Genomic DNA, 19,981 nt, shown 5'->3' on the forward strand with positions numbered 1-19,981 from the left:
ACCCCTCTGGCGTCGCTCCTTGCATGCCTGTGTGTGATCTGTTTCAATGTGCTGTATACAATACAAAATATATATGCAGTAGAGTTTATCCTTGAGCAGTTACAATCAGTATAATTGAAATAAATTACATTATAGCTGCGCTGCAAATGCTAACTTGCAAAGACATACCGCAGTACAGTTAGGCTACGTTCACACTGCAGGGTATGATGCCCAACTCGGATTTTTTGTTAAATCTGATCTTTGTATGTTGTCGTCCAAATGACAAAAACAAATGCGACTTCTACTATGGACGGAATGTGTTGGTGACTTGAAATGCAAGCGCACAAAACAGGACGTCAGTTTGCGCCTGCTCACTAACACGAGGCGCCGTGTTTAAGTAAATCTTGCGTTGGTCCCAACATGACACATTTGTTACTGATGTGTACACCCAGGTAAGTAATAGCAATCCCTAAAAGATAATAGCATGAATATTGCTTTATTAACAGTTCTATTAGTACATGACAATGCCTCTTCCAAAGAACATCAGTGAAGGCTTTTTTGGATGGAAATCATTTTCAATCTTCCCCTCACTGACTTCAGTAAATACGAGTTTACTGAAGTCAGGCTAGTAAAGTGATATCAGTGTGGAGTACTAGTACGGACATACAGTATTGATACTGGTATCAGTATCGGTGCATCTCGAGTGAGGGGATTATGGGTGGGGGTTGGCGAGAGCTTTTTGCATCTCTCAGCTCCTTCATGTGACTTGACCTACGCCTTCACATGCCGCACTGCCGCTTCCTGCCGACTCCTGACCAAAGCGGCGCTCCTCAATTTATCCGTCTTCCATTTCATTCAGACTCACTGTTTGAATCCTCCCCCCTTCCCCCATTTTCCTCTCCTGTTGCTTCAGCTCTGTCACCCCTACTATGTTGTTCCTAGATTCCTACTTGCTCTCTTTCCTGCTGTGCTGTCTTTCCATCTTCGCTGACTCCAACTCCTCAGTCACTGATCTCTGATCTAATTGCTTTCGCGGTGACCCTCGGGACCCCGAGCGCGCAGAGTAACAAGCTCCCACTGGATGCAACTGTGGCTCGGCCTCCGTCATTGCATTCCTAAATCCCTTCTTTCTTCTCATCTCTTTGTTGGCGGGCTCTCTCCAGCGCATTTATTCATTAGCAGCTCCATTGCGCTGCCCCCAAGACACACAGTTTGGTATTTCGGCTGTGCTGGCTCAACTGAATCTCGAGCGCAGGACTGTTATCGTCTATTGTTGGGTCAGACATGTCAGGTATTTTTCTGCCTTCCAAGGCCATATCCTTACAAATTAAATTTCAACAGATATAGTTATATTGATATTCATACATCCACATCCAGTGTTTTAAGTCAGTACGACTGTTTTCTGAATTTGCATGTAGAATACCTTGGTGATGCTAGCACAATCTCGCAGTGATGCACAATGACATTTTATGTATGCTTAACCTACCTCTCATCTCCCACTATATCGAACAATATTGTTGTCAATATGTGTAACAAATCAGACTTCGACATTTTTCAACACTCCTACGTTGAACAAGATGGTTTTGAAGCTTAAGTTGGTGGTGCAAGTGTTTTATGTTGAAGAACAGTGTAGGAGTTGATGTTTTTCGAATGTCCTGACACGTTGTCAGGAATGCCACAGTACCGGCTCGGCACAGCTTTTCGTAGCTACACTTTCCTTGCGTTGATGCTGTTGGTTTTCCTCTCCAAAATAGTATGGTGGGAAATTGTCATTCTATTTGAACCCATCAGACAGAACGGCACATGATAACAAACAACAACGATGGAGGAGCACTATCTCCTGTTTTTACATCTCAGTATGATTGTTGGCCAAGGTAAAGAGGCACATTTTCTTCCAGAGGAGACTTGAGGGCATTGATGAAACGCTACAGAAAATTGGAGACGGTGGAATATAAAACCGCTGGGTTGGCCAATATGAGCATGTGTGTTTGTTTAGTGTAATTTCTAGTCATGTGTCCTCAGATTTTACAGTGTCACAATGATCAAGCTACACTGTTTATAATTACTGCTGAGCCTCCTATTTTTCTGTGGGTAAGATACTGTATCAATGATGTGAATATGACGTAGAGAAAAAAAGCAGTCCACAAATTTCTTTACAGGTAGTGCCACCTGTAGCTTTGCCCTTCACTTAACAGCCTGTGAATGTGTTTTCATGTGGATAGATTTTTGTCAATATACCATTAGTACGGACTGACATTTTTATGACCCCATAGCGAATTAAAAGTTTGAAAGCAGGGGAAAAAATGTGGACCAAACGTGAATACATCGGTGAGTGTACAAAGGAAACCCATATCGACAAACAAACAGGACCAAACTAAGAGGACGAAATGGGAAGACAGAATAGAAAATAGTGAAAGCATGGCCTGATAACATGGAAAAGCCTCCCTGGACCTCTGCAACTGGAATGTAATAGAAAAAGGGAAGTAGAAAGATGCAGCCCAGTGAACTAAAGCAGATAGGCCAGTGCACATTTGAACAGCCTTAGCTTCGCCCTGAAAAGAAGAATTTTAGAAATATGGCTCACATTTGAACTTTGCTCACACATGCATCTGTCGCTCCCTGATTCCACAGTGCAATATGTCACACATGGAGGGGCTGCACTTAGAAACCCAACCTTACAAATCTTGTCTTTCAGAAGGAAATGTTTCTGTATTAGATTCCCAGTCGATTTTCAATACATGTCAGTTCAGTAGAAACTAGCGAGCACACAGAATTGGACTTGCCCTGTCGTCAGATGAAGAAAGAGAAGTAGTCTTGGAACACACACACAACACATTTCAGAATAAGCAGCGCTGTCAGTCATATCATGTGGCAGCATCAAGGTTTCTCTTTATTCGTCTCCCAAAGGAGAAATTTGTCTTGAAGCAAGGGGCAACTGCATACATGGATACAAGCAATCATTCATCAATGTCACATGTAAACACCACATAAAGTACATGTTACATTTGTGCAAAACACCTTGTGTCCCCCCCCCCCCCCCCCCCCCCCCCATCCATCTACATCTCTTTCTATTGGTTGTTCATGTTGACTAACTGAATTGACTGAGGAGCGAATGAGTTTTTCTCTTTTTTTTACTCTGCATAGTGGTACCTTGTATCTTTGCCCAGATTTTAATGGTTAATATTCACAGTTCAATACATGCAGGGGGTCTTATTTGTATTTTCAAGATTCTAAAGCCCCATTTTATTTCAAAGATCCTTTTACACTTAAGCTTATGTGAGTCCCGGGATGCACATGTCATGGAAACAACGAGTCTCAACCCGTGAACAATGAGTCCCTGCAACTTATCATCACGGAATACAGCGACGCTTGCGTTTACTTCCGGTTTACCGTAATTTTAAGTTTCATTTTTAAAATCAAACTAATGTCTCGAAAGGGCACCACTTCACTTTTTATGTATAAAATTTAGGAAAAATGACGAGAAGCCTTTTTATCAGTCTCGTAATCTGAAGGTTGCTACACTGTATGACATTTTGAGTTCTAGATGACAGAGGTTCACTTAAACTCAGAGCACACACACAAAATAAAACCAAGAGTGGAATTTTATGGTATATTTAATGACATCTAAAGGAATCGAAAAGGGAACACACAAAAGGGGTCTAACTAAACAAAGAAAATAACACTAATAACGGTAAAAAGGAGGAAAATCGGCGTACGAAAAGGGGAATAGACCATCGTGTGTTGGACTAAAGTTGGAAATGTGACGCTAGTAATTTCCCCAAAATTATTAGGCATTGATGGGGGTTATCAAGTGGTTGGGAGTCCCTGTGGCACCTCCGATTGCGGGAGCATATCCGCTACAACGGTCACGTTTGTATTTGCATTGTTTGGGCAAAGGGTTTCATAATTGCAAGCTGACGGGAAACGGGAAATGTCCAACCGTGTTTTTTGCTCCCAGCTGAAGAAATTGGGTGGGATGGTTGTGTATAAAATGGATTTAGTCACCTTGAGGTTTTAAGTTTAAGTTTTGTGTTGTCTTTGTTGCGACTTCATACAAATTTGACATACCAGCTCGACGCCGAGTTCATCTGGCTTGAATCGAAAATGTTCCCACGTCGTCGTGGTGGCATTAGGATTTGGAACTAACTCCATTTATGCAGCTCAACTTTCAGAAAACAGCTTTGTGTACGCAAGCGCCCGCATTTCAAAAGCATGCACAAACACACACACGTGTGCACACGCAAATTTTAGTTTCTTCCTCAAATCTCTGGGCACCTGCACACACTCGCTGTTTTCTTTTGCCGCACCATTCAGAAATTAGGGCGCATATGAGACCAAATTAGTCACACGCCAGTCATGTTTCGTCCCAAAAAAAAAACAAAAAACTCCATCGGTCTTCGTCCTAAGACGCATATTGATCTTACTTAATGCTTCCCTGCTGATTTTTGTGCCTCTCAGAGGCGGGACGCATGTGAAACGACATGCCTATATTTGATCAGTTAGGTTACCGAGCCAGCTGGCGATCCAATATCGCATTACAGTTTTTTCAAGAACAAATAACAAACAGAGTGACTGAAGTCTATCAGTCTGAAAACATTTACAAAGCCATTTCCAAGGCTTAGGGACTCCAGCGAACCATGGTCAAAGCCATTATTCACAAATGTAGAAACTTGGGAACAGTGGTGAACCTTCTTAGGAAGGTGCATCCAACCAAAATTACATCAAGAGTCCAACGACAACTCTTTTTTTTTTTGTCATCTTGGGTATCTATGTTCATTTGAGTTCATTTTCCCTCTTCGGCACATACATATTCATGAAAGAAAACTGGCATAATGATCAAAACATTTTCTGCTGAAGGTTAATAGGTCAAATGTGTTGATCAAAATCCCGTTGTAGCACACACACTTCTCATTAGAGGCATTTAAAGAGAATCGCTTGATACACAAACTCTGATCTTCCCCTTGGCCCTCACTAGTGTATACTTTCATTTTACCTTTACACACACACACACACACCCGCACACCATGCTCCTGTTGGCTCGGCCAGTGTGCTGAATGCAAATTGCACTCTTTGAAGTGAACAAGCATGTATGCGGGCATTCACATGCTGACACACGTGCACACACCGTCCAGTTGTGCCACCGCATGCTAATTGAACCACATCAAGTATTTAATAATAAATGGCAGACTATGTAAAGAAACGTGACCCTGCAGATGTTCTTTTAAACTCTACTGCAGAAGAATCCCATGTTTTGTTTTTGCCCTCACGCACCAACAAATAGGGGATAATGCACAGATAATGCCAGCCCTGGGCACAGATGCTTAAAATGTCTGTCTCTGCTTCGCTGTAGGTGCGTGGAAATCATCGCCAAGGAGGGGAGGAGCCTGAAGGAGTTGTATCTGGTGTCCTGTAAAATCACCGACCACGGTAGGCTACTTTCACTCACCGTTCCTTTGTTGCCGCCGGCCTCCGACATCATTATCGTAACCGTTATTACCCGCCGACACCGCCATGATTCAGGGTTCATTTTTATTTTTACAGCTTGGCCCACGTGTGGCTCGCAAACAGTAAAATTATGATTGAAAAGTTTTATGCGGGATAGTGTCGGGTCTCCTGTGTGGTCTTTCTAATTCTTTCCGACTGCAGCATGAAACTTTTAAGTGTACTTTTTTAAAAATCGGCTTCACCTTTTTCATTGTCCACTACGGGTTTGGCATTGTAGGAAACCATTCGTGGGAATTAACTGGAATCCATGCAAATTTAAATGAATTTACTATATCGTCATTATTGTCAACACCCATCGTTTTCTTGGTTATTGATCGAACATACTTTTTTGTATTATTATTCATTCAAGTGAATAGTTTCTATTTGCAAAATTCACCCCCCCAATTCCTCCTCTAACTCCCTCCCTTCCTAACCCTGACCCTTAACCCTAACCCTATTTATAAAATCTTTGTGTTTAGTTTACTTCAGTGGTGTAGTTAAAGATCTGGATTTTGGTTAATGACTGAAGTTAGCCTGGCCGTCGTGTGACGCTGGCGTCTGTGGCCTCGCTTGAAAGAGTGACAGAGAGCGAGACAGACACGCCCACTACCAATGCGCTCATGTAAAGAATTCCTGATTACCTGCATCTTATTTTCATGACTTCCCACTACTAGTTTCCCTACCATGGCAGTACAGGCAGGACCTTTCTTCTGCTTTTTCTCTGCGGTTCAGAGATTACAAATTTCTTCAGATTTGATTTTGTAGTAACGATGATAGTCTGGGTAAATGCATCCAAGTGAAAGTATACATTTTATTTTGGAAATGTAGTGGAGTCAAAGTGAAAGTTGCCAGAAATATAAATAAACAAGTTAGGTACAAATATGCAAAAATTCTACTAAAGTACACTTAAGAAGTATTTGTATTTGTACAACTCATTTTTGTCTCGGGCCACATCGTAGTTATGATTTCCTTCAGATGGCCGTTAGAACAGTGAAATGTTTAATCACAAAATCATATTATTACCTTTACACAACAAATTGAGGGATATCTGGTTTTGAAATCAGAAGACAAGGATAATAGTTTGTTCAAGTATTGTTTAAGTTAATGTAGAAGAAGTGTTTGGCAACAGAAAAATGCAATTTCTCAAAATTATTGTTTATTATTATGACAATTTGGAATTTGGGTACAGATTTTAGCAAAAATTACGGAAGTTGACAAGCATGATTTGCTTTCGCGGGCCACATAAAATGATGTGGTGGGCCGCACCTGGCCCCGGGCCTTGAGTTTGACACCATGACTGCAAGTTTGGGTAACTTCGCCACCATTTGGGGGGAAAAAAAGCCACCGTAAACTTGGGCACCCTGTAATTGGAGTGTTTGTGTGGTGTCGTCTCGTCACTGCTCTTCTGTCCAACTTTACCTTTTATTAGCTCGTTCATGCTTCTGTTCCTTGGCTTTCTTCTATAATAATTACCTTTTTTTATGGTTTCATAAACAAATTAAAACGCCTCTGCGTGTGTGTGCTACCACATTGCGAAAAATCAATGAACACATAACTTTGGTACAATGTTGAAATTTTTAGAGACATTTTATTACATGTACTGGAACTGAAAATAGAAGAAAAATATGGAGTTGATCCATATCTTTTGCAGGAATAACAACTTCCACTTATCTGGGAAGACTTTCTACCAGATGTTGGAATGTGTCTGTGGGAATGGTGGCGTGTGTTTGTGGGAATTTCTTTCCATTTGTAAGGTCCTGCTGGTTTGCAATCTCTGTTCTAGTTTGTCCCAGAAGTGTTTGCTGGGCTTGTTCTTCCACACCAAATGCACCCAGCATGACTTTATGATATTGTTTTTCCATGCCTGAGCAGTAAAGGGCCTTCCTTCCCCCAACTGTTCCCATAAAGTTGGAAGTATGCAGCAATTGTCCAGCATGCGATGTATGGCGAAACAGAGGAATTGTTTTCAGTAATTGCCCTATATTTCCCTTCAAGGATGTGCATGTTGTGTCATACATGTAGCCACAGGGTTGAGACCCGCGTGCTTACTCGACAACAATGTGACTCGTGTGAGTTACCGTGGCAATAATTACCTTGGCCTCCCTGAACCTGAACCTCCAACAGCGTGGGCGTGCGTCTTGTGTGGGTTGATGAATGACTCCCACATCCTTAAAGTACATTAAAGCTGCAGCAGCGTGCACAGCCGCCCTCTTCCTTTTCTCTTTCTGTGTCTAATCCTTTAGAGCAAGATAGATTGGTGATATCTGATCTTCTTCCTTGGCTAATGACCCCTCTGGCCCTCTTTGTATTTTGCATGTCCATCCACAATAGCAAAGCTTGCTGCTATAGGCACTACTAAAATGATTGGTGGGTTTCCTGCTTCAGTCTCTGATAAATTGAATAACAGAAATGAGATTTTGCATCTGCCAAGCTGCTCCCTGCCTGTTTGCCCCCTTTCCCCCCACCCCGCTCATCTCCTGTGCTAATTATTTTTATTAATGGCCTCTCTGAGTGCATTTGAGATGTCCACAAGCCTCTTACATTTGCTTTGTATTCCAAGCTTCTACTTCCTGTGTGAGTTGATCGGAGCTCAGAGAGAAACACGGAGACATTGTTGAATGACGCCAGCAGAAAGCTACGAAACACGTAATTTTAGCCCCGCTGCAGATGGTTCTTAGCGATTATTTTGCAAGGAATAAATGGAAAAGTCGAGACAGTCTTTTTTGGGAGGTAATGATCTTGCTGAAAGCCCTATTAGTCCCATGAAAACAGCCTTCCTGCATGCTCGCTCCCATTCATCAACAACATGCAAACCAATTAGCATGAACACGACTTTTTGTGGCAATCTAGGCAGCCTTGTTAAACAAATGCACTCTGGGATTGACTTCTTATGAAAGCTAACCTCTTCACAAAAGTTCTCTCTAGTTTTCTTGTTGTCGTTTCTCACTTTAAAAAAAAGAAAAAAAAAGAGTGCTACTCTAGGTTCTCATATTTTCTGTAATCAGTTGTGTACACACAAGGCAGCACCGGGTTACGGTACGGTGCCGCACTAGATCCAGGAGTTTTTTTTCTATCATTCATGCAAATGGTATTTTAGTTATTAAAAACAAGCAGGCATGCAATTGCGAACGTTGTGTTGTTATGCCACGGCACTGTCAGCCCTTACTTCGCCATTCAAACAGCCAAGTGGGCGTGACTGGCATATTTTCAATTTTCTTATCGGCTTGTAAGGGCAATTATTATTGAGCCCGATGAATTCTGCCTGGCAATACGTGGCCATATAAATGTGAGGTGACTGGAAAAAAACAATCCAGAATTTGTCTTTGTTCTTCATCGAGCAGTTTATTCATTAAAAAAATAATAATACATTTTTTTTTTTTTTTTTAAAAGACATCCAGTCTCAAAATGTTAAAAAACAAAAAACAAAAAAACCCTTTATTTATAGGGCGCAAAACATTAAAAAAACACCAACATGTATCAGCCTTCTTCAGGGTCTTGTTTTGTTTATCGGAAATTTGACTTGTTTTTATTTATGACGTTTTTATGTATTTACTTAAATAGCGTTGCTGCTAGTTTCATTGTGTATTTTGATTATTTGTGTTGTTTGTGCGTGGGGAAAAAAAGTAAAATTTAGAAATTTGCCCTAAAGAGGCGCAAAGTGGATGAATGTAGTTTTCGCAGTATATAGCCAACCTAAAGCAGGGTATACTACACACACAATGATAATCTGGCCTAATTTAAGCACCCCCCCTTGCAATCAAAGTCAGCAAAAGTCTGATTTTCACATATTTCTAAAAGATTATCCTGAGCGTTTGTCCTGGTTGTGTTTTCCCTCGCATTTCTCCTTGGAAAATGGTTGGGTTGCAAATTTTTAGATTGAATATTTCCAATTGCGGCGGCACGGTGGACGACTGGTTAGAGCGTCAGCCTCACAGTTCTGAGGACCCGGGTTCAATCCCCGGCCCCGCCTGTGTGGAGTTTGCATGTTCTCCCCGTGCCTGCGTGGGTTTTCTCCGGGCACTCCGGTTTCCTCCCACATCCCAAAAAAACATGCATGAATTGGAGACTCTAAATTGCCCGTAGGCATGACTGTGAGTGCGAATGGTTGTTTGTTCCTATGTGCCCTGCGATTGGCTGGCAACCAGTTCAGGGTGTACCCCGCCTCCTGCCCGATGACAGCTGGGATAGGCTCCAGCACGCCCGCGACCCTAGTGAGGAGAAGCGGCTCAGAAAATGGATGGAGGGATATTTCCAATTGCAAATCCTTATGTTTGTTGACAAATCTACGGATTCTGATTGTGATGTGAAACTAAACAATAACGTTGTTGCCAAATACAAAGAGCAACTGGTTGTGTTGACGTGTCTCAGACATTTATTATGGGGGAGGAGACGCCCCATTGTTGGTGGAATTAATATAATGTGTGTGGTGTGTTGTGTTGGTCATGTCAAGTACACCACTCACTATAAAGACACGTGCTGATTTATTTATTCCCCCCCCTTGTCATGTGTGTGGTCTCTCACGTTTTAAAAATAAGTTCAGATGTTAAAACTCTCCATGTGTGTAGTGATTGGTCCCACACCTAGTTACTTTCATAGAACACCCTTACTGCATTGTAGGTGTTATTTGTGTGAGTGCTCCTTCAACTAGGTTAAAAGAGGCATAATATAAATTTTGTTTAGAAATTGCTCGACCAGCTCCATTTATTTCCCATAAACAGAGTACATATTAATTTGCATCAGAAAAAAAAGTAGCACTATAACGTCATTTGAAAGCTGATCCTGATGAGAAAAACTGCTGGGTTTCTCTCTCTCTCTCTCTCTCTCTCTCTCTCTCTCTCTCTCTCTCTCTCTCTCTCTCTCTCTCTCTCTCTCTCTCTCTCTCTCTCTATCAGTGCTAATCAGCCTTCACTGACTGAGACCCTGAACAAGCATACCTGGAAGTCACCTGAAACCACTACAGTATTCCGCTCAATTGTTTGTGTGACTAGCATTCATGTGCATCCACGTGTGTGCGCTATGTATTCGTCTCAGCGCCCTCATCTTATCCATGGTTGCCCACCTGCTTTATGTGGGGACAAAAAGAGCGACCTTGCCGCCTCTATTCTTTACATATGATAATTCCTTTTCACCCGCATGGCTGCTGACTACCTCTTACCTTGTCAGTCGCGGCCTCTCATGTACATCTGCGAGAATACAAGATGGAGTGAGGCACCTGTGGGAGAACCGATGAATGAGAGAACAGAATCTAGGCTGTTCGGGAAGTGGGGATAATTACATCGCGCTTGCAGAGAGCTGGAAGACAAAGTCCTTTTAAATCCTTTTTCATTTTTCATATTGACACAGTGATGCGAGGACCATCTGGAGCCTTTCAAATAGACGGCTTCACCTTTCAATCTGTAAGGTCTAAAGTCTCTTTTTGTTGTTTAGAAGTGATGAGGTTACCATATAGTGTGTTTGTCAAACTGCATTTCTAGAATCATTGGCTCATGGTACATTTTAGAGCAAACCAAACGGGCAATGCTAAGGTTTACAATATTTTTGTTTTGTTTTGTATTTCTGTTTGACACTTCTGCCAAGCCAAATTTGTTACTTAGCGGGATTGTTAAAAAAAACGAATTTCCATTAAATCTTGTCGAAGGGTGGCACATGCAGAGAGCAAAAACCCATTAAATTTGGGTGAAAATCTGGGGAATGTTTTTGAAATTTGGTTGGTTGTTTGAGTCACCATGGAACCAACTACTCCCACCCTACAATGAGTCCTTTCTGTCTATTCCCAACGCTTGGCATCATTCTTAAACACAAACACGACACTTATAACTCTTATTAGACGAATATGTTCTCCATTTGGTTATGTTCATCCCACCCCAGAATTAATAGCAAAAGGCATAGTGCAATTGTTTTATGTAATTCTCTGAAAAGTAGGAAATATTCTGCTAGAAACCTTTTTGTTTGTTTGTTTGTTTGTTTTGTTTTAGAAATTACAGCCATCCACGATTTTAATACACTTACTGTATATGTCCACAGTTAAATCTTGTATCAGGTTCACACTCAACTAAGTGCAGGTCAAGTTTAACAATGTTAAGGGTACCAACGTAAACCTTTCGGCACCCTTCAGTCAAGGTACGAAGCACAGCAGTACACTACAGAAGTGGCAGGCTGTAGAAACTGCAGTTTGTTGACCATGCACGCATCGGAATGCAACAAGCATAGCATTCAAACCTGTTTGTGTTTTCATCTTTGTCTGTTGAGCATGTTAAGACACTAAGCGCACACTGAGGTGCCTGTGTGAAAAAGCAATCCAAAACAGGCTTTGTCATTACAATCTGAATTGTATTGAGGTGAACTGAACTATGGCTCTTGGTGGAAATGTGTCAAAAGTTGTATTTTTGTTTTGTTTTGCTGTTTCCCTATTGCCGTGACCCACTTTTATAGAAGTTAAGACCAATGAAGAAATTGTGTAGTTAAAAAATAGCCTTTGTAAACATAGTTATATCATACTTTTAAACATAACTACACATGCTTGCATTTTCAAAGTAAGTGCCTTTCTGAGCACCCTATTAAGAAACCGGAGATGAACATTGTTACAGGGTATACAAAATTGATTATAATTAAATTAAACACCACCGTAAAAATTCACTTGTACCCTGGAACTGATCTTTTTATTTTTAGGAAAGTCCCTCACCTTATATGTTCTGTGTGCAAAGTAGATCTTTTCGCGCTGTTCATAACTAAGAAACCACATATGTTGTTGCCGTCATAAATCAAGCTTCCCTGTAATTACTACTTGTCCATGACAAACCCTAAATGGGTCCACAACCCACTTTTGGGATCTAAACCAATAGTTGAGAATCAGTGTTGGAGAATACACTTCCCATTTGTTATTGTGAAGCTTTTTGACATACTGTGCCGTGCAACATTATTGGCCCCCTTCTCAAATTCTTATATTTTTGCATAGTTTCCCCACTTTAAGATCATCAAACAAATTTAAATGTTAGACAAATATAACCCAAGTTCACTTAAAATACTGTTTTTAAGTGATTTAATTTATTAAGGAAACAAAACTATTCAGTTACCTGACCCTGTGTGAAAAAGTAATTACCGCAATTTCTCGTGTATAATGCGCACCCATGTATAAAACGCACCCCCAAAGTTGACCTCAAAATTCTGGAAAACCCTTCTACCTATGTATAATACATTTTTACAATGCAGGATTTTGGTTCTACTCATATGATCAAAACATTATTATCTGTATTTTGTTAGTTTTTTTCAAATAATTATTCTGAAGTTAAGCACTTTATTTGAACACGTAATACTTTTGAATTTCCTTGCTCTTATTTTGAAATTCACAGTCCCACTTTTATTTAATAAATTAGAAAACACACAGTTGTGTTCATATGTTTGATTACCCAGGCAGAATTTGTAAGATGGGTACAATTCTTTAAAGAAAACCTGAAGGACCAGGCGAAACACATTTAGTTTTGTTTTAATGGGATTCAAATTAAACGGTCAAGCATTTCAGAAAAGCATTATAATTAAATAAAACATAACCATAGAGAAATTAATGATGGTTGTTGTTCAGTCATCAGTCATATTTAAATTTAAAAAATAAATAAATAAATTAATTTAAAAAACGACAATATTTCACAAATTCTGCCAGGGTATGTAAACTTATGAGCCCAACTGTACATATATGCAGTCATACGTACCACTGTCATAATTGGAATGAAAGTGTCAGCTACACCTTTTTTATAACCACTAGGTGGCGGTGGCATTTTGGAATGAAAGTGTACAGTTTTTTGATAACCTCTAGATGGCGGCATACATTTATAAAATGGGAAAGTTTTTTCCATTTGCCCCTACACCTATGTATAATGTGCACTATTGACTTCTGACAATTTTTTATGGAAAAAAAGGCTTATTATACACGAGAAATTATACACGAGAAATTACGGTACCCCCCCCTTGTTAAATCATGAATTAATTGTGGCTAATCACAATTTTCACTGATAACACACAAGCCTGATTACTCCCTGACATGTTCAATCTGACATAAATGTAGCACAGCATTTTAGAAAAAGAACATCATACTAGTAGTCAAACATGGTAATGGTATTGTGATGTGTATTGGGCTGCTTTGCTCCTTTAGGACGTAGACAACTTGCTGTGACTGATGAAACCATGAATTCTGCTCTTTAACAGAAAATCCTGAAGGAGAATGTTCAGCCATCAGTTTGTGATCTCAAGCTGAAGCGCACTTAGGTTCAGCAGCAGGATAACGATCTAAAACACACCAGCAAGTCAACTTCTGAATGGCTTCAAAAAACAAAATGAAAGTTTTGGAGTGGCCTTTTGAAAGTCCAGACTTGAATCCAATTGAAATGCATTGGCATGACCTTAAAAAGGCGGTTCATGTTCGAATACCCTCCATTTTTGCTAAAGTCAAACAATTCTACAAGGAAGAATGGGCCAAAGTATCTCCACAGAGATGTTAAAGACTCATTGCCAGATATAGAAAATGCTTGATTTCAGTTGTTGCTGCCGAGGATGGCCCAACCAGTTATTAGGTTTAGGGGCCATTACTTTTTCACACTGGGCCAGGTAACTGAAAATGAAATCACCATTTAAAAGCAGCATTTTAAGTACACTTGGGTTATATTTGTCTGATATTTACATATATTTGATGATCTGAAACTTTAAAGTGGGGAAACTATGGAAAACTATAAGAATTTGAGAAGGGAGCCAAATACTTTTTCACAGAACTATAATTTTCACTTGCATCTCTCTATTATGCTGACTGAGGGCCACACTGTCTTTGTTGTAGTTCACTACGGAAATGAGTTGAATTGGTAATGTGACCCAATCATCCGCTGCATGTAAATTCCTAAGTAAATTTCTCCTGTCTTCTGTAAGCCAGTGTATACCACCATCTTCCAGTCTGGTGTCGATTGCAGTGTGTAAGTAAATTTAGATTCTTAAACATCCAACTGTATTTATCCATCGGTCAGCTTCAAATGTGGCTCCTCATAGTTGATCTTTTTTTTGGATAAAGATTTGTTTCCCTTTATCCATGACCACACTTTGTCCCCTTCTCTCTTCCCTCCTTTCATCCTTCTCTCCATTATTCTTTCATCAGAGGCGGTTTCTTCTAAATGGCCTGAACAATGATAGATGGCGTTCCCAGCCACGCCTCTTTGGTGGGGGAGTTCAAGAATGAAATATTGTTCTGTGTGCATGTGCGTCATACATTATATATGTTACTTCTTATGACTCTAGGCTTCCTGACTTGTCTCTGTGTGAATTTGGGGAATGTTTAAAACGAGCAAACAAGAGGTCTCTTGCTTCCATTCCTACGGCAGCAATGTAACTCGCATTTGCTTGCAAGTCAGAACACAATGTAATCTATCCCTAACCTACACTACCATCTATCTAATCTATCACCAACCTACGTAGTAGTCATAATCGAGTCTGCGGAGGCCAAATTAGAATTTTCGTATTCGAACAAAAACAAATCAAAGAGTAACGTACTACTTATTTTATTCTGACAACAGCTGCAATGGGACCACGCTGCAAAAAAACATATAATTCATTATTTATATCCTTTGCTAATGGCCGACGCCATTTGGGTTTATTACGCATAGTTTCTGTGCATGTACGTAGTGTGGCTGCACAAAGATCTTCGCATAATGTTTGTTCAAAAAAACAAAAACAAAATGAGATCTCTGCAGAAGGAGGTGTCCATTAGCCTACTCCCGAGGAGTCACACGGATCTTCATGGCAGCGCCAAAACCAAAGCCGAAAAGGATCCAAGCTAACTTCGCTGTTGACCACACACACAAGGATTTGCGGCCGTAAATATTGAACAGGTTTAATATATGAATGTCGGCTCTGAACATTTTCAGAGCATGTTGGGCAATAAAAATCCCTTTTAACACACCTCACACCACAGGATAATTTTTCAGAATAATCTTTTACAGACATCTGACAATTGAGCCTGAGCTGGCTTTGATCGGAAGCGGGCAATCAGGCTCAAATTGGCCCAATTATCGGTATGTGTATTTAGCTAGGCTATATACCAGGAAAACAACAGTGTCCATAAAGTCTCGTTACAATTTAACAAAACATCATTCGGAAGGTCATGCTTAAATTAGTCTCGATGATCGTTTAGATACATACGTTATTGATTCCAATGGTAATGAAACTTTTTTAGAATTGATGTTTGATGTTTTCAGCAGGTTGCGTTTTTTGGGATGCGGTTATGTAGAAGATGTGAAATAAAAATGTTGATTTAAAGACGTGACGGTTACAGAATTTCCTCTATGCTGTGCTTCAAACATTATGACTCATCTCTCTTTTAGCTTTATGTCCTGTCAAGTTTCCCTCTCCATTGTTTTGCTTCTGTCTCGTTAGTTTACAATGCAGTCATTCGCCGACGTTCAATCCAAGTGCCGTGAAACATCGTATGATGTAAACTCAGATAGCGTAATGGCTTGTTTGCCTCCCTCTCGCTCAGGCTTTCAGTAGGTAAATAATGTAACTCTCAAAAGCAGTCAATTAAAATGTCCCCGAGCAGCACAGCAGATTTATGCTGTCTTCTAAGGGGAGCGAGTCAATAGACAATCTATGTCTGTATCACAGCTGCAGGCGTGGTTGCGTGTGTAATTGTGTGAGTTCCGGATTTTTTAAAAAGATACATTTCTTGGCTTTCACTAGCATTTGGTTGGCTCCATTAATGTTAATGACCTTTAGTATCTACACAGACCGACTTGAAACATGTTTCATTTATCTTAAATTCAGGGAGCACCTTAGGTGCTGTTGACTTTGTTGAGGATCTTTGTATGACGCATAATACACCAGATTTTATTAGAAGACATAAAGACCACATTCAAAAAATGTGGCATGTGTTGAATTGATGGAAAAGGCTAAATTTGTATTCAATCGTACTAATTACAACAGCATGCATTATTTTATACAATTAGCAGTATGAATGAATGTAATTGCTGGTTTAAATATGCGAGGGCTTTGGTGCGTGATATCATATTATAATTGCTATAATTCTTCAGATGTTTTTTTTTTTAAATAGTCCAAAACACAATAAAAAATGATTTCCAATAGTAATAATAAAAATAAAAGCAAGGTTTTGCAGCATATTAAATACCGTATTTTCACGAACATAAGGCGCATTAAAAGGCGCAGTCTCAGTTACGGGGTCTATTTCTGTATTTAACACATACATAAGGCGCACCGCATTATTGGGCGCAGGCATGGTAAAACATACGCTAGCATGCATGCACGCTAAAACAATGTTTTTAAAAAGGCAGCGGGAGCAAAACTGATTTCGGTTGTACTTTATTGAAGTATTTAACAATGTACTCATGTTATTTTTTGATCAATCCTCATCCACAAATCCATCAAAGTCTTCATGTTTTGTATCCGAAATGAACAGCTGGGCAAGTTCTCCATCAAACACGCCAGGTTCCAGTCAGTCTCGTTGCCGTGCGGCTCCTCAAAAATGATGCTACATTTTTTAATGCATGTCAAGATTCAAATTAACCTTGCTGGTTGCATTCCTTAACCGAAGAGCATTGACGTCCGTATTATTGGGAAGCTTTTATTTTGAAGGTGGCCTTCGCTGCGAGTTGGCGACTTATTACCGTAATGCCTAGTATGAACAAAATTAGGGGCGGCTGGCTTGATTGCTACTTTACGAGTGGAGGCTGGGTTGACCGGCGCTATATACCTACTGGGGGCGTGCCTTTAGTGTCCTCCTTCACGCGCACGCTGCCCCCTTTACGTCCGCATGCTGTCCTCAGCCACGTCCGCTTTTCCTCTGTATAAGCAACGTGTCGGCAGGAAATCCTCCCAGTCAGTCAAGCGGAGCGCTCATCAAACAACAAAATTTATAGATTTTGGAACTCGGTGCACACATAAGGCGTGTCGCATTATAAGGCGCCCCGTCCATTTTGGAGAAAATGTACGACTTTTAAGTGCGTCGTGAAAATACGGTAGTTGAAAAGGAAATAGATTCATTTGATAATTTTCAAGGAAAGGGAAAACCTCTAAATATGAATACAATCCATTCCAGGTTCCTCCTATTTGTTTGGATTTAAACTCTTTTCACATTTGGATATACAGGAAAAAAACAAATCTACTTTCAACAGTCACCATCATTAAACCTTTAAAATGTAAAATGTAAAATTTTGACATTTGTAACAGTCATTCAAATGTAAAAATAAGTTAACCACCGATAATATGTAAAACAAGACACTCTTAATGTAAGTGACCATTGAAGTGTTAAACACGTCAAGAATTTAAGGAAAAAGTTGAGAGCTGTAAACTTAACTGCAACCAGGAAACCCATCCATCCATCCATCTTGTTCTATATTGCTTACCTTCATTAAGGTCGGTAGCGAGCTGGAGTCTATCCCAGCTGACTTTAGGTGAGAGGCAGGGTGCACCCTGAACTGGCTGCCAGTCAATCGCAGGACACATATTTCTATACCATTCAGACTCACATTCACACCTATGGACAATTTAGAGTCTTCAATGAAGATAACGTGCATGTTTTTGGAATGTGGAATGAAGCTGGAGTACCCAGACAACCTCCAGGCCGCCACAAACAAGAAACCATACAACATAAATATAACACGTGTTACATGCCTTTGCATCAACATTCAATATTGTAAATGCTACATGTAACATTACCATTTGCAAAAAACCAAAAGTTTGCCTTTGGCCTTAGTTGCAGGAAATCTAAACCAATGACCATTGATTGCATGCTACTGTTTGTCAAATTGCAAAGTTCATTAAGTGCTGCACTCGGGGATCGAGTGGCTGACGTGTGAGGATGATTTTGCTCGGGCACCCACGAAAGCGTGAGTTTGAACAACTGCGGGCTAAACGCATTTAGGTAGATGATCCCTGCTCAAGTGTATAATAAGTCCACTTCCATAGGCTTCCGTGTGGCTCGGTTTTTATATTTCCCACTTCCTGACATGAGCTGGTGCTATTTGCACAAGGGGCGAGCGGTGCAAAGAGGTGGAAATTGAATTACTTTCCATATATTGTCGTCCCTGCTTCTCACTCCATACGCCTTTTGTGTGTGTGTGTGTGGGGGGGGGGGTGAAGATGGGCCGCGTGGGTTTGAGGCTTAGGCTCGCAAAGTCTACAGCTTAGGCTGTCTACCATCTTACTGGTCACTCGTTTTCTACCATTCCCCCCTGTGAGGTTCACTTTGCATTTGCGCACACACACTCACTCTATGCTGTTTACTCTTGATAGAATAGACCTGTGTTATTCCTATTCATGAGTGTCTCCATGTATGTAAAAGATTGTGCATACATGTTGCCCAAGGATGGCCGTAATGTTTGTGATAGTGAAGGCCTCCCTAACAATGGGCCCCGTGTGTGTTGGTCATGGAGCTTACATATGATATAGCAGCTCAATTTGTTCTCTCCACGCTGTCTTCTGGCTCACTTACTCACTTCCTGTCAGTTCCTAATAACGGTGTGATGTAAAAGTGTGCCCGTGGGACTCAATAACACAAAGTGTGTCCCTGTTATTGTTGCTCATAAGAGTGCCCCCCACCCCCCTTTTGTTTATGGAATTGAAGTGGAGCGTTGCATTGCATTTTTTTGTGTGCGTGTATTTTTCCTGATTAGCTCCAGCGGCCTCACATGCTCGCAAGCGAGCTTCGCCTGCAACAAGCCTGCGGGCAGGTGTAAAACTGTCATAATGACTTTGAGGTTTCTCTGTTTCTCCGTGGTAATCTCCTTTTATTTCTTACTGTCTTCCTACCCCGCCATCTCACTTTCTCATCTCCCGCCTCCTCCATTCTCTCCCAGGTGCGAATGGAGCTGTCCTCCAGGTTACGGGGGTGTTGATATGTGTTGTTGGCCATATTTAGGAGTGTTTAATAGTTAAAGCTCCCCATTGCCTGTTCTATAGTTAGCTTGCAATCTCTCTGATAATGTTGTACTGGGTTCTTTGGGGGAAAAGTCACATGCTTTGCCACACTGGCTGCTTCATGTCCAAAAGAATCGATGCCTTAGTACATTTCAGTCGTATTTAACTTGTTAGTTCAATACATTTGCATTTAATATTTAGGAACTGTTTTTTTTTTAAACTTTTATTTGGGCAGATTTTTTTTTTTTTTTAAATTGTAACTTTGATGTGCATTACATTTTAATGTAATCATATTTGGTCATTTTCCCCATATTTAAGTGCATTGCTATTCGTCAAACCATGCATATTGTTGACTTAAAGTAACATTAAATATACATTTTAGGAATAAAACCTTTTACGAACACCTAGGCCTACTACACTGCTGTAATTTGATGTTAGTCATGATGGGCATACTGCCCGTGTCACTTTATGACAATTATTTTGACTTGTTTATTCAAAAACCAATCAATTATTTCTTTAAATACAATAGAAAAATTATACATAGCATCAAAATTTGAAAATTCATGCTAATTTTGTCGCAAATTGTACAAATGATTATTGCTGTATCGCATCTGAA

At 40.3% G+C, this 19,981-nt stretch overlaps 1 protein-coding gene across 1 annotated transcript in view; it reads left to right on the forward strand.

The window, feature by feature from the left end:
• fbxl17 (F-box and leucine-rich repeat protein 17) overlaps positions 1 to 19,981 on the forward strand; it is a 238,433-nt gene that overhangs the window by 154,928 nt on the left and 63,524 nt on the right. Inside the window, exon 9 of the mRNA XM_061767764.1 lies at positions 5,330 to 5,406. Within this exon, the coding sequence (XP_061623748.1) occupies positions 5,330 to 5,406 (77 nt within the window). The remainder of the gene's footprint in view (positions 1 to 5,329; positions 5,407 to 19,981) is intronic.

This window comes from Phyllopteryx taeniolatus, chromosome 3 (assembly GCF_024500385.1).
Source record: "Phyllopteryx taeniolatus isolate TA_2022b chromosome 3, UOR_Ptae_1.2, whole genome shotgun sequence".
Lineage (NCBI taxonomy): Eukaryota > Metazoa > Chordata > Actinopteri > Syngnathiformes > Syngnathidae > Phyllopteryx > Phyllopteryx taeniolatus.